This window comes from Camelus dromedarius, chromosome 13 (genome assembly GCF_036321535.1).
Source record: "Camelus dromedarius isolate mCamDro1 chromosome 13, mCamDro1.pat, whole genome shotgun sequence".
NCBI lineage: Eukaryota > Metazoa > Chordata > Mammalia > Artiodactyla > Camelidae > Camelus > Camelus dromedarius.
Window position 1 is genome coordinate 68,312,779 of NC_087448.1, and position 14,310 is coordinate 68,327,088.

A 14,310-nucleotide genomic window follows, 5' to 3' on the forward strand; every position below is an offset into this window, starting at 1 on the left:
TTTAGCCAAAACCATAAATTCAGTAAGACAGGGTGGGGAGAGCGGGGAGCTTCCGCCCTGGAGACCACTGACACCTCCGGACACCGTCATCCACAGAAATCAACTCCCCTTCCTTCCTGTCTTCACCGCTCACCTGACCTGCGCACCCACAGACACTCCCAGCACGTCACCTCCCTGCCCACCATGTACACTGGCCGTGAGCATCACCGCGAGGCTGGGTGAGAGCTGAGGGCGCTCACCCCACGTGCGTCACCCCCACCGGGGCTCATCCTCTCTGCTCTCTGCTCCACCTCCAGCACCAGGCAGGGCCCGGCACACAGGAGGCCCCCCCACGTGTATCTGTTAAAACCAGTGACTCTCTCTCCACTCTGTCTCCCTTACTGACTAGAAGGCTCCACCTGACCAGACTGCAAGCCCCACGAAGGTGGAGGATGCCCTCTCACCCGTCTCTGCATCCCCACCCCCTGGTAAAATGGCTGAGACACACCAGCACGGAGTGTATTTGGGGGAAAAGGTGGAACTGGGAAAAGTACGCTTGAACATCTAGGTTAACATAGGACTCAAAGCTACCTCGTAGGCAAGAAGCACTCATCCCAGAATTATTACACTAAACAGCATGCAGCTCGGCACATGATCTGGAAGCAGGCTGTGACTGGTGACCCTTTTGTTACTGGTTTGTAAAAGACGAGAAGCACGCTTTTAAGGAAGTACATGATTGTCTTAGTTCCCCCCGACCCAGACTCTCCCAAGACATAGCAAACAGGACACAGTATGCCAAGCCCTGAGCTTCTCAAACACAGAGGCTCCTTGTGTTACAGAAACAGGTGTGTTATAGAAACTGCCCCAAGGGGACAGCCTATCAATGAAATTATAATAACAGAACTCAGATGTCTTCAGCGGGAGTATACTACAGACTGGAAACATGACAATGAATGATTTTATCCGACGAAAAATTACGAGTTTACTTTTCTATATTAAGCTTTATTTTCTGAGATTACTTTGGACGCACGTGCAGTTTTAAGAAATGACACTGAGGTTTTATGCGCCCTTTACCTGTTTCCCCCACTGGTGCCGTCTTGCAAAACTACAGGACAGCATCATGACCAGGACAGTGTCACTAAGTCAAGACGCAGAGCAGTTCTGCCACCAGGGTCCTCGTGCTCTCCTCTTGTCCCTCCCGCCCCCGAACCCTCCTTCACCCCTGGCAACCTCTCGTGCATTCTCCACTTCCGTAATTTTGTCATTTCATGAATGTTATAGAAATAGGATCAGCCAGCATGTAACCTCTGGGGACTGGACTTTCTTCACTCAGCACAATTGTCTGGAGATCCACCCAAGTTGTTGCAGGTGGCTCCTGCCTCCTGCCGGGTACTGTTCCGTGCTGTGGATGCACGACAGCTTTTGTTCAGGCATCCGGCCACTGAAGGACATCGAGCTCCAGGCTGCTATAAGTAGAGCTGCTATGAATACTGATGCACGAGTTTTCGTGTTGAATTTCTGTTGCTCTGGAATAAGCGCCCAGGGTTCCACTGCTGTGTCAAGCGGTCATTGCGTGTGCAGCTTCATAAGGAACTGCCAAACATTCTTCCTGTGTGGCTGTGCCGTCTTACAGGCCCCTCAAGGACATCGGAATGATCCTGTCTCTCTGCACTCTTGCCAGGATTTGGCGATGTCGCCATTTTTCATTATAGCCATTCCAACAGGTGTGCCATGAGTCACTTTTAATGAACCCAGAGATCCGGAGACGAAAGAGAAGAGACCCCACAACCACCAGGAGTCTTTACTTATTTTCCTGGTCCCTTACAATTATCTTAAAAGTGCACAGTAAATCAGCCTCTGCCCTCAATCAACTGGGTCCTGGGTAGGAACACCAGAGCAGATCCTTAGTGTAACACAGAGCTGCCACCAATCTCTGATAGCAAACATCCCACTCTATAGGCATGACATTCTGGAAGCATTCCCTTTAATGTTCTAAAAGCAAAGCAAAAACGGCGCTTCTGGTAAACCTGCATTGGGCGTACTAGCAAATATAATCAGGTAAGACAAAAATAAGAGTTATAAGAATTATAAAAGAAGAAATAAAATTATTTGCAGATAATGAGAATGTCTACACTTGAAAAAATTAGAGAATTCATAAACTATCAAAATTTCTAAGATGGTTCATTAGGTTGTTGGATACAGAATCAATTTAAAAAACAAAAAGTTTTGCTAGACACCAGCAACACCAGGTAAAAATGTAATTTTTGAGTCATCCCATTCGTCTCAGTAATACAAGTATCTCGGAATAAACCTTTTAAAACTGCGTGGAGAAAATTGTGACACTTTAGCAAAAGATAAAAGAAGACACAGAAATGGTGAGAGAGCTCACATTCATGGTTAAGAAGACTCAATAGGTTTTTAAAAGTCCATTCTTACCAGATTAAGTCACAAATGTAATGCAAACGTAACCAAACTCCTAACAGGATGCTTTTGGCTTGGTTTGGTTTTGTTTTCAGAAAAGGCTCTTTTAAAAACACCCACGGAGGAGGAAGAGCCACGGCAGGCCTGCAGGGCGCACGGGGGTCCTGAGCCGCGGCTGTTGCTGCTACCGGACAGTCAGTTCACAGTGTTGTGCTAATTTCTGGTGTACTTACGGCACAGTGATGAAGTTACACATGTACATGCCTTTTCATAGTCTTTTGCCTTCTAGGCCATCACAAGGCATTGCACACAGTTCCCTGTGCTGTACTGGAGGACCTCGTCTTAAGCTTTGAGTGCTGGTTCTGCAGATGGCACTGTCCTGGCTTTCCAGCTCTATCAAGTGGGAAGAAGAGGTCTCTGAGCTCAGGACCCCTCCCCGAGGCACTCATAGCTACACCCCAGTTACACCTGCTGATGTCATCGTCCAAACCGACCCCAGCAGGCCCTCTGCGCAAGTTCACCGGAGTGTCCCCGGGGAGCCCACGTGGTCTGGGTCCCCTCTTCTTCACATGTGTAAATACTCCAAAGAGACCCCCATCACTTCAAACCTTCCTCTCTGCCTTCTGTAACTTGCAGCCTGTCATCAGCAAGGTCCCCCATCCTCCACATCTGGACTTGGCTGCTCCCTACAGTGGAGCTCAGGTCACTGCCCCTTCTTCCTCCCGGAAATCCCCTCGCCTTGAAGTTCATGCCATCAACAGCATGACTGTAACATGAGTCTTAAGACAGCCTTCTGGAACTCATGTCCTCCTCCAGTGACCACTCCTGCTCCCCACTCCCCTGGCTACAAAATTCACCCCAAAGAGTTTTCTGGTCATGCTGTTTCCAATATCTGACCTCTTAGTCTCTCATGAAGCTGCTCTGACAGACAGTCTTCCCTGGGATCACACAAAATCAGTTCCCGCAAGGGCACCAATGTTCTCCACGCTGCCGAACAACCCGGCGGTCCTCACGCCTCATCTGTCCTGAGCTCTCAGGAGCCCCTCCCCAGCTGAACCCCGTACCTCCTGGCCACTGCCTCTCAGGCTCCCTCTGAGCTCACCAGCCATCCTCGCAGCCCCCCTGCTGTTGCCCTCACCTCCCTGACTTTGAAATACTGGAGCCCTCAGGGCTGCGTCCAAGGACCTCTCTCTTTTTGGCCACATCCACACACAATGGTTACGTAATGGGCAGGGCCTGGTGCAAAATGAAAATGCGGACGGGATTTCAAAATTGTAGAATAGATAAACAAGATTATACTGTATAGCACAGGAAAATGCACACAAAATCTTATGGTAGCTCACAGAGAAAAAAATGTGACAATGAATATATATATGTTCATGTATAACTGAAAAATTGTGCTGAACACTGGAATTTGATACAACATTGTAAAATGATTATAAATCAATAAAAAATGTTTAAAAAAAAAAGAGAAAATGTGGGCCCATTGTTCAAAAATCATGAAGACTTCCAACATGGCCAGAGTAGAGCAGGAAGCAAACTCGGGACTCTTCCAAGACAGGGCCCGCGACAGCGCCCAGTCACACCCCGACCCTGGGAGCCCGCCCCCCCCGAATGCTCCTGAATGTCCTTCTCCAGTCTGCAGGCTGGCTTGACTCTCTCCCCTCGGCTCTCTGGCATGTTCAAAACCAAACCCCTGACACATGCAACTACCCCTCCAAGAAGAAGATAGCCCTGCTCTTTCCGCTGACTTCCTCATCTGAGTGAGTGGTGCATCCTTCCAGGTTCTCAGACCAAAAACCTCCGAGTCTCCTCTTTCACTTCCACCCGACCTCCACATCTTGAGCAAATGCTGCTGGCTGCGCCTTCAGACATATGGAGGCTGTGCCCGCCCCCGCCCCCCTCCACCTCAGAGGCCACAGGCACCATCTGGCTTGCACCGGGCTCCCTGCTTCAGTCCGGCGCCCCTCAGTCTAGTCTCAGCCCGTCACTCCGTGATGCTTTTACACTGGGAGTCTCCTCAAGTGAATGTGAAGGTGCCCCTCCATCACTCAAGTTTAAGAAACACTGCTCTAAATCGTCTGTCTCCTCACAGCATTCAATTACGGAAACAGCAAAGTCACTTCTGTTTCTATGCCCACTTTTCTCAAAAAAACAAACAAAACCCACGAAGATTACAAGGGACCCCAGGTACAAACCGCAAACCCTGTACTTTCCTCGTGTCAAAGATCTACCTACAAACTTGCCAGCAGTCCTGAAATGGCACGAAATCTAATCGTTTTGAAGGACTCTTTCAAATTTTCATTATCTAAAGGGTGCAGACAAGCCATCCTGTATCATAATCACGTGACATCCAGCTCAACAAGCTCGCGGTTCCTAACGAGTTAAACAACAGACAAAACCCAGCGCCCGAGGGCCAGAGCGGTCCGGATGCCGCACTGGAAGCACCGGGTGTGTGGCTTTAAAGCACCCGGCTTCCCGAGGCCCAGCCCCGACTCGCGGGGCGCCGGGCGTCCCCGGGGTGGCGAGGGCCGGGGGTCAGAAGCCCCGGTGCCCCTCCCCACCCCCCGCCCAGCTCCGCCGCAGAACGCGCGCCGCCCGCGCCCAGCGCACCGCGGCGGGGCCGGGGGCCGGGACCGGCGAGCGGCTGACCGGGGACGGGGGCACGAGGCCGGGCGAGGCGGGCCGGCGCCGCCCTGGCGCGCACCTGCCCCGGGGCCCGGGCCCTGAGCCCCGGGCCCTGAGCCCCCCACCCCCACCCCGGGCACGCGGCCTGGGCCCAGCCCCCCGTGCGGGGCGGCTGCGGGGCGCTGAGGCCTGACCGTCCCCCCGCCCCCACCCCCCCCGCGCCCCCGCTCTCACCAACGGACGCGCGGATCCGCGACCTCCGGGGCAGAGACATCCTAAGAGCCGGGCCGGGGCCGGGGCCGTTCGGCATCGCGCCCCCCGCGGGCGCTGCGCGGGGCCGGGCGCAGGGCGGGCGGCCCGAGGGCCATGGGGGGCGCGCGGGGGCCGGGCTGCGGGCGCTCCCTGCGCCGAGGCTGCGCCGTCCGTGCCGCAGCGGCGCCCAGTGCGGCGGCGCCCAGTGCGACGGGCTGCGGACGCCCGGGCGCGGGCGGGGCGCGGGGTGGGGGGGCCGCCGGGGAAGCCTCTGGAACGTTACGCAGGACCAGGCGCCTTCAGGTGCGGGGAAGGCGTGGGGGGCGGGGGGATCTGTGCTTTAGGGTCCGCCGGGGAGACGGGCGCCCTTCGGGGACTGTTCCTCCTGTGCCCATCTGCTGCCTGGTTTACCTGTCTGTCACTTGCCCTGGGGCGCAGGTGCTTCCTGTGAGTCGTGCAGGACTCATAACCTTTTTTTTTTAATGTCCCGATTTGTTTATAGATGCAGGGCTTAGGAAGTCCAGACGCATGCCACTGTCACCCCATCTCTTACAGGGAGGTCAAAACCAGGAAAAGGGAAGGTGACTTTTTTAGTCTTTTCTAAAATGTAAGTCAGTGTACACTTTCATCTTAGTAATCCATCTTACTTCGTATGTTGAGCTACATGTCACTGCACAGAAGTTACACTGAGATAATTTGGCAGAAGATAAACTGTCTAACCCTGGCTCCATTCCTCTACTTTAAAAAAAATTTATTGCAGTGTAGTTGATTTACAGTGTTAGTTTCAGGTGTACAGCAAAGTGATTCAGTTATACATGTACACACATATACATCACTTCCCTTCCTCCCCGCCGCCGAGATTGGTTTGCATGTCCAGTTTGGTGGGATTTGTGCAGGTTCTGCAGGTATTTCTAAGGTGTCTGATGTGTGGCCTGGAACTCAGGGCAGTCCTGGGTCTCCAGACTCCTCACCTCCAGCCCCCACAGCCTGTGGACAACTCCAGCTGGTGGCATGTTAAAGCTGTAAGAAATTCTGGACCTCACTTAGTGTGCATGCACACACACACACACACACACACACACACCCCTTCTTCCACAGAAATAGAATCATTGAGAGATGAGGTGTCTGGTCCAAGGTCACTTGATCTACTTTTGGTGGTTTTCACTTGTCAGTTATTGTCAAAACTGCTTGGTCCTTCCAGGCACGGTTCCATAAATGAAAAAAAAAAGCTGAATCTTTTTAATATTTGATAAAATTCTGACCTCATAGGGAACACATGCACAAAAAAAGAGATGTAGGTAGGAGCCTGACCCTGCATTTCTTGATGTGCTCATTAAGCTTCACTGAACAGAAGTTAACCATCAGGGACAGACAAGGAGAACGGATCTCGGCAGAGATGGAGGCAGAGCCCTGCAGTCCCAAGCTCCCCCTGTCTGGTCTCTGCTACAGATATTCTTAGAAAAAAATATGCAGAAAGGATGGACAGCTTGCTCTGCACACTGTAGGCTGGCAAGGTCAGCTTCAAGTAGGGGTCCTGCCCGTCTCTTCTGGGCCCCAGAACAAACCAAAACAAGAGAAGACGGGTTCCTGGTCAGTCTTAGCAGGACGCTGAGGAAGAGAACATTTTCTAGGTCGTTAAGCTGGGCTTTGGGATGGGAGATGGTTTCTCAGTGGGTCTTCACACCTGCCAAGGGTGGTGACCAAGTGTTCCTAGCCATGAATTACACATTTATAAATAAGGCTTTAAGCCATTTCTTAAGCCTGTCTTTTCCTCAAACTAAAACCCCATTTCCTATTTTAAAAACGTCTTTATTGTGGTATAATTCCTGTAAACTATACCTATTTCAGATGTACAATTGGATGAAATTTGATTAGACATACCCATCTTTTTAAAAAAAATGTATATATGTATGTGTGTCCCTTTTACATCTGGATGCATGTCTATACACCTGTAACAAAGGAGAGGCGTGTGTATGGCACGTAGAAAGACAGGCATACAGTCATCCCGTGTGTGCCTGCTCCCCTGCTAAGGGAGCAAAACAATATAGAGGCAGTGGATGCACCAGTCCCTAATCCTTTCCTTTCCCCCAGTCCCTGGGCCAGTTTCCTTTCAGGCTTTCTTCATAGGGCTCTTTCTGGTCATTATTTACAAACAAACAGACTAAAAGAACATCCCTGACAGTTTTGGGGAAAGGGTCCAGGGAGGAAGATCACTTAATGGAAGCCTTCACTCTTCTGCGGTGGTCTTCTTAAGCATTCTGGAAATGGATTTTGATGACTCTTTGAACACTTCTCCAAATGCTTCTCCCTTTTTGCACACTGTTTTTAGAGAGTAGGGCGCCACACGGGACTTAGAAGAAGAAATATTCAGTAGAGCTGCCAGTATCTATTTTCCCTACGACGAAGGGGCAGCTGTCACAGACTCCATCCCTTCCATTTCCTCACCCATTCACATTCATGGCTGGCATGTGGTGCCAGCTGCAGCCAGGGCGCTTAGGCTTCCTCCAGGTGAGAAGGTGACCCCAGTAGGGAAAACCAGAGGTCTTTACAGAGAGGCAGGGACACTGGAGGACAGAGGGGTTGTAAGGAGTTACGAGGAGGATGAGAGTTTGGGGGCTCCAGCTGCCGTCTTGGCACCACCGGGAGAGACCCTGTCTAGCCAGCAAAGACGGAGATTCATTTTCTTATAATATTGTTTCACCTGATTGGTCCTGCTTTTTCTGAAGCCCAGGTCATTCACTGGACTTATGTGATTGAATAAATTCCTTTTTTTTACCTAAGATGCAACCCTAGAATTTCTGCAGAGGCAGGGCTTAGGGAGGAAAGAGCCAGGAAAGGGATCCTGATGTGGGGACAAACACTGCTTTACTTACAGTGCGGATTTGGGGGGATCGTGGAGATTAATGGGGTGGGGAGCTACACTTCCCCCAAGCCACTCCTGAAACCAGCTGGGTTTGTATCACTTGCAACCAAAATACTACTGCTTAATACATCTCCCTTCACCGTTTCTGCATCTCTTCCGTTGTCATCAAATTCGCCTGGAACATGCCGTCAGAAAGGATGCTGTGTGTAGATGAATGCGTGTCAGCAGAAAAGCAACTGCAAAGTTTCTCAATCCTCTTCGACTTTGAAAATAAAATGTGTTCCTGAGCATCAGCTAGTATCTTGGCCACGGTGTTCCCATCACAAACCCACAAACCCCTAAATTTACCGTCAGTGTCCTGTTGTCACTTACGTCATTCTCCATAAAGAGGTAACCCCTTTCTAGTGTCAGTGGGGATGGGACAGCTCTTCACACACTTCCTCAGTTACTTCCTTTTCTTAGGGAAAGTTTAGGGCTCTAAGTATCCAAGCAGTCACCTTCTACCTAAGATAAATTTAAAATATCAAGGAAATTTCAAAGCTTCATAAAAGGTTTTAACATGTCATTTCTATCAAGACCAGGTTGCACAACTTAATCTCAGTGACAATTAAAGGTTACGATTAAGGCTGAGTAAACTAAGTTTCAGTAAAACGGACTCAGCTGTGTGTTGGCATTTTCTGTTTATCTCAGGATATCCTTCATCAGCGGAGGGAGTTGACCGTCAGTGTTCAGATGCATGTGAAGATGACTGACACGTAATTCTCCCCCTGCAGTTCTTTCTCTGGGTCACGTCTGCCTTTGGGTGAAAGGTTTGTTGTCCCATCTGGGCAGTTTGTATGGACATGTCACTAAGGAGACACAGTGGAATAAAGAGAAATGGTGTCTTGGCCAAGTCACCTCGTGTCTGTTGGCCTTGTTTCCCGCACATACGTGAGCGGTAAGTTCCTTTACACTCTGAAATTTAGTGACCACAAAAATAACGAAGCCCAGCTGGTGAACGTATGCAGAGCCACACCTGTGCTCACAACAGCAGGCGACTGTGGACAGTCCCATGTGGCCTTCCGTGACGTCCCTTGGACCAGCAGATGTCAAGCTTTTGCACAGAAAAGCACCCCATCCTAAACCAAGGTCCTCAGGGAACTGCAGGTGCCCACCCCCCACCCCCGCCTGACTCAGCAGGTCATCGGCAGTGGTCCCAAGGGCCTTCTTATAAGCGTTCTGGGTGATTCTGGTATGCTCGGTCTCTGCATCAATCCGAGAAAGCTGTCTTGGATTCAATCGAACCATCTCTGTTTCGCGCAAGCAGAAAACAGAGCAGCCCTTCATTTGGTCAGCAGAGCCAGGATGGGCCCAGTGTGCCTCGGCTGCCAGCTGTGGTCACAGCCCTACCCCTAGTGACTTGCGAGTCAGAATTGCTTCAATCAGGCTCAGCAGGGAAGAAGCGCAGAGAGTGACCAATGGGCAGAGAAAGACAGGCACTCGGGTGGAGACAGGAGCATGTGTGCTGTGTAGTCATGCCACGCACGCACACGCGTGCGCAAGAATGGAAACATCTTTAACTGGTCTGCTTCAAGCCTGGTGTTCCTCTAATGGATGGGGAGACTGGAGTGCAGAGGAGGCCACCTCTCACCCCAGGACGTCAGACCCTAGGGACCAAATGAGGAGAGACTGGGCTTGAACGCTTCAGTCAGCCACACTTTAAGGAAGGCAGGTCTCTGGGAAACTATTCTGGGAAACAGACTTGGGAAGGATGTCTCCTCCCACCCCGTCTTTCCCCCTGCTTCCAGCAGTCACCCCCGAAATGCAGTCCCGACCCAGCACCCCCTCCCTGGCTGCCTCTCAGGAAAACGTAGAGGAGTCCTCAGACTTGGAGGAGTTCCCCCTCCCCTCTGCCTGGAAGGGAAAATAGACACAAAGGGAAGCATGAGTGTCCATTGAAAAAGAGAGACTGACATGGGCAGAGAACTCTGTGAGCTGGACATTAACGCAGAGTTTCTAGAAACTCCAGCCATTTGCTAGCACCATCACCACTTACAGGCAACGGCTGCGATTTCAGATTCTCTCACCCAGTGCTTCAAGCAACGTATGAGGGTTACTTTAGTTAAAATTCAACGACTCAGTCAGTACATCCACATAACCAGGAGCACATGGACGTCACTCCAGCACAACATGCCTCAGATGAACTGGGGAGGCGGCTGGCCTTTCCCTGCCGGGGAACCGAGGATGCACTGAGTGGAAACATGACTCCACAATGTGCCGGAGCGAGCGAGGACACCGTGATAAATCTAGACAGGGCCTACGAATAAGGTGAATTTCTCTTCAGGCATTTTTTTTTTGACAAAGGCTGCGGGAACACTTGGATATCCACATACAAAAAGGTAAATTTAGACCCTTACATCTCACCATGTAAAAAAATTAACTAACAATAGGTCATCAAGCAGAATATAAACACTAAAAACATGAAACTTCTAGAAGAAAACAAAGAAAATCTTTGTGACTTGGGATTAGGTAAAGAAATCTTCACTTGGATAACAAAAACATCCATAAAGAGGAAATGGTGAACTGGACTTCATCAAGATAAAAAAGTCTTTGCACTTTGAAAGTCACCCTTTATTTATACGAAAAAATAGATCATGACCAATTGTTATTTATTCCTGGAAAACAAGGTTGAGCCAAAAATTGAAAATAAATTAGTATCATTCAGCAAAAAAGAAAAACACCCTTTATTTGCAAACCATATATCTGGCAAAGGACTTACAGAACAGTCCAATAAGACAAACAACCCAAGTTAAAAATAGGCAACAGGTTTGAATAGACATTTGACCAAAGAGAAGACACACAGATGGCTCAGAATCACATTAAAAGATTCTCAACACCACCTAGCCATTAGGGAAATGCAAAATACAACCACAGTGGCTATAATAAAAAAGACAGACAATAACAAGTGTTGGTGAGGACATGGAGAAATTAAAATCCTCCTACATTGCTGTCGAGAATGTAAAATGGTGCAACCATTTTGGAAAACATTTTAACAGTTTTTTTTAACAGTTAAACTTATCCAATGACCAAGCAATTTCACTCTTAGGAATCTACCAAGAAAAATGAAAACATCCATCCACACAAAAACTTGTACACAAATGTTTATAGCAGCATTATTCATAATAGCCCCAAACTGGAAATAACCGAAATGTCCATGGACTAGTGAATGGATAAATACACTGTAGTATGTCCTGACATGGAATACTATTCAGCAATGAAAAGGAAGTAACAATTAACACATGTTATGACACGGATGAAACTCGCTGACATAATCCTAAGTGAAAGAAACCAGGTGTAAAAGACCATATTGTATGATTCCATTTACATGAAATTTCCTGAAAAGTAAAATCTATAAATATCAAAAGTAGCTTTGGGGCTGCCTGGGACTTGGGGTAGAAGTGAAGATTGCAGGTGGGCACATGGATATTTTTGGGGTGATGTGAATGTCCTAAAACTGGATTATACAGATGGTTGTAGCACTTTGTAAATTCACTAAATATCATTGAACTCAACATGAAAAATGGGTGCATTTTATCATGTGTAATTTATGCCCCAATAATGCTGTTAAAAATTTTAAGGAAGGACCAGGATTTTGAATTTATAACTTTCATAAAATGGAATATCAGATTGTAAAAACTTAATGAAAAGATGATCTAATATGTTCTTCCCTCACCACAGCGGGTCATATTGCCTCTAAGGTGCGGGACCCCCAGGTTAACAATCTCTGGTTCCACCATCGGAATCACCTCTTCGGAGCTTATTAAAAATGCAGACCCCCGAGCCACCTCCTCCCATGCGGCCCACCAACAACCGAGTCAGCGTGTTCAGGGAAGAGGCTGAGAATCTGAGTGCTGCCCCAGAGCTCAGCCCCTCCAGCTCCTCAGGACTCAGCGTGAGAGGGAAGGAACAAATCTGACTCCATGTGGGATCTGTTTCTTTTACTTTCGCCTTTGCACTCTATTGCTTGTTAATCACCAAAGGGATGTTGCCTGTAAGCTTAAAATTATACATAGTGGCCTATCTCTGGGCACCCTGCCTCCCAGGTAATGAGCTTTAAGCTCAGATACCTTTGTTTAGCTCACAAGAAACATCCTGACCAGGCCCCCGTGAACAGCTGCAGGAAGAAATTAACACGTCCCCTCTGAGCGGCCAGAACCAGGGCTCCCCCCGACTCCCATTTTAGTATAAAAGAAGCCTGAATTCTAACTCAGGCAAGATGCACCCTTTCATTTATGCCCGAGTTTGGGAAGACAACCCATCCAATACGCCCTTGGATTGCGGAGACGGTGGCGCACGTTTACAGACACAACGCAGAACCGGCTGGCCAAGCAGAGGTGCCCAGGTGCGCAGAGCCCCACGCGCTGATGCGCCTCCCGACAGGTGGTCCCCGGGGCGGCTTCCCCGAGACACCAGGGAGGGAACCAGGCCCGCGTGGACACGGTCACGCCGCTCCCTCCGGCCCACACTCGCTGAGTGGACTGCAGGAGTCTGGAGAGGCAGTGAGGACAGGCGGGGTAAGGGGACGAGGGACCCGGCGAGGGAGTGAGGGAGGGAAAGAGCGCGCCTCCTGGCGCCCATAAACACGTGCGAGGACGCAGGCACAGCCTCCCCTGCGCAGGTAAACCTCCTTCCACCCGCCCCTGCGGGCCGCGCTGCCCCGGGCGCTCGGTCCGCTCCCTCTCCTGTGCCCCTCCGCCCCCTCCAGCCCGCACAGCCCCCACTGCTCTCTCACCCACGGCATCCCCAGCAGCGCCCCCCTTCCCGTTATCTCACGGTACCCGGAGCAACGCTCCCCGGAGAGAGCAGGTGTGGGCGGCAGGCGGCGGAGGGCGCGGTCCCAGGACGAGGGCCGGCCCGGGGACGGAGCGGAGGGGGCCCGGGGCACAGTGCCGCGCCGGCGGCTCAGCGGAAGGGGGAAGCCCGGCGCCCGAGGCGCGGGGAGCTGGAGAACACGCAGACGCACACGGCCGGCGAGGCGAAGGGGACGGGGATGCGCACGGAGGAGACGTTGCCCCGAGAGGGGCTCGCTGTGCCGCCGCGCAAACCTGTAACGGCTGCTGAACACTTGACGCTTTTAGTTTGCATAGCTTTAATTATTAGAAAGATTAAATACTTTTTTTCATACGGTCATGGGTACTGGTATTTTCTTCTTGTGAACTGGCCAGTTTTATTCTCTAATTATTTATTGTATTTTTCAGGGTTTTTTTTCGACTGGTTTAGCGTTTTGTAGGGTGAAGGGAGGCAGCGGCGCTTCCCTCCCCAAACAGGTCCCTAGACCACGCTACCTTCGCAGAAATGGAATCCCTGAGAGGACCCGGCCCTCAGGTAACCCAAGGCAGAAGGGGCAGGAGAGCCTGGGGCAGGGCCAGCCCTTGGGCTCCGAGGTGTAGACCCGGGCAGCCTTCTCAGGGGGCCAGCCCTGTCAGTCTCCTAGTCCCCAGGTCCACGTTCACACGTGTGGCCGAGTCCCGGTGGCCCAGACTTGGGCAGCAGCCCAGGGGACAGAAGGCCGGAGGGCGGAAACCAGCAGCCCCAGGACGGCGCTTAGCGTTCAGCTGGTCAAACTGTGTCATCTTTGCTCCTCGCTTTCCCAGTTTCCCGACATTCTGAGAAAGCGCTCGTCAGCTCAAGATTGTATTTTTTTTCTAAGTGACCCATTTTCTTATTTTGGGGTTTTCGTCTTTCACCTGTGATTTTCATCCTATCTGGAGTTTCCTGTGATCAAGGTTGTGTCTCTCTTTGGGGATGGCTCACGTTAATTTCCATTGTGTCCTGAACCTGGTACTTCCTGTAAACCCTGGGTTCTGCCCTGAGTCCCTGGGGAGTGTTGCTGCTTTGGTTTGAGTGTGTCCTGCTAGGTTCAGACCGCGAGCTCTGCTGTGACTTCAGGGCGCAGGTCTCAGGTGGCTCCTGCAGTGTTTGCTACCCGGGGTTGGGTCTGCCCCGCACACGTGTGGGTCACGGTTAATCCGAGACTCTCACAGGTTCATCGACAGAGTGAGGGAATCCCTGTCCCTGTTTTCTATTCACCACCCCCCCCTTTTCCCCTTTTAGATCTGCCCTTCTTCTCCTCCCCTGAGTCCAAGGACACAAACACATGCACTCTCTCTAGTCCCAGGGGCTCCTCC

The 14,310-nt window shown here is 50.8% G+C and overlaps 1 protein-coding gene across 2 annotated transcripts in view; it reads right to left on the bottom strand.

The window, feature by feature from the left end:
* The window catches only part of ATP8A2 (ATPase phospholipid transporting 8A2), a 417,266-nt gene extending 411,881 nt beyond the window's left edge, over positions 1-5,385 (bottom strand). For both annotated transcript variants that reach the window (XM_031465780.2, XM_064493258.1), the window contains exon 1: positions 5,263-5,385. In XM_031465780.2, the coding sequence (XP_031321640.2) occupies positions 5,263-5,338 (76 nt within the window). In that variant the 5' untranslated portion in view covers positions 5,339-5,385. The remainder of the gene's footprint in view (positions 1-5,262) is intronic.
* Positions 5,386-14,310: the final 8,925 nt, after the last annotated feature.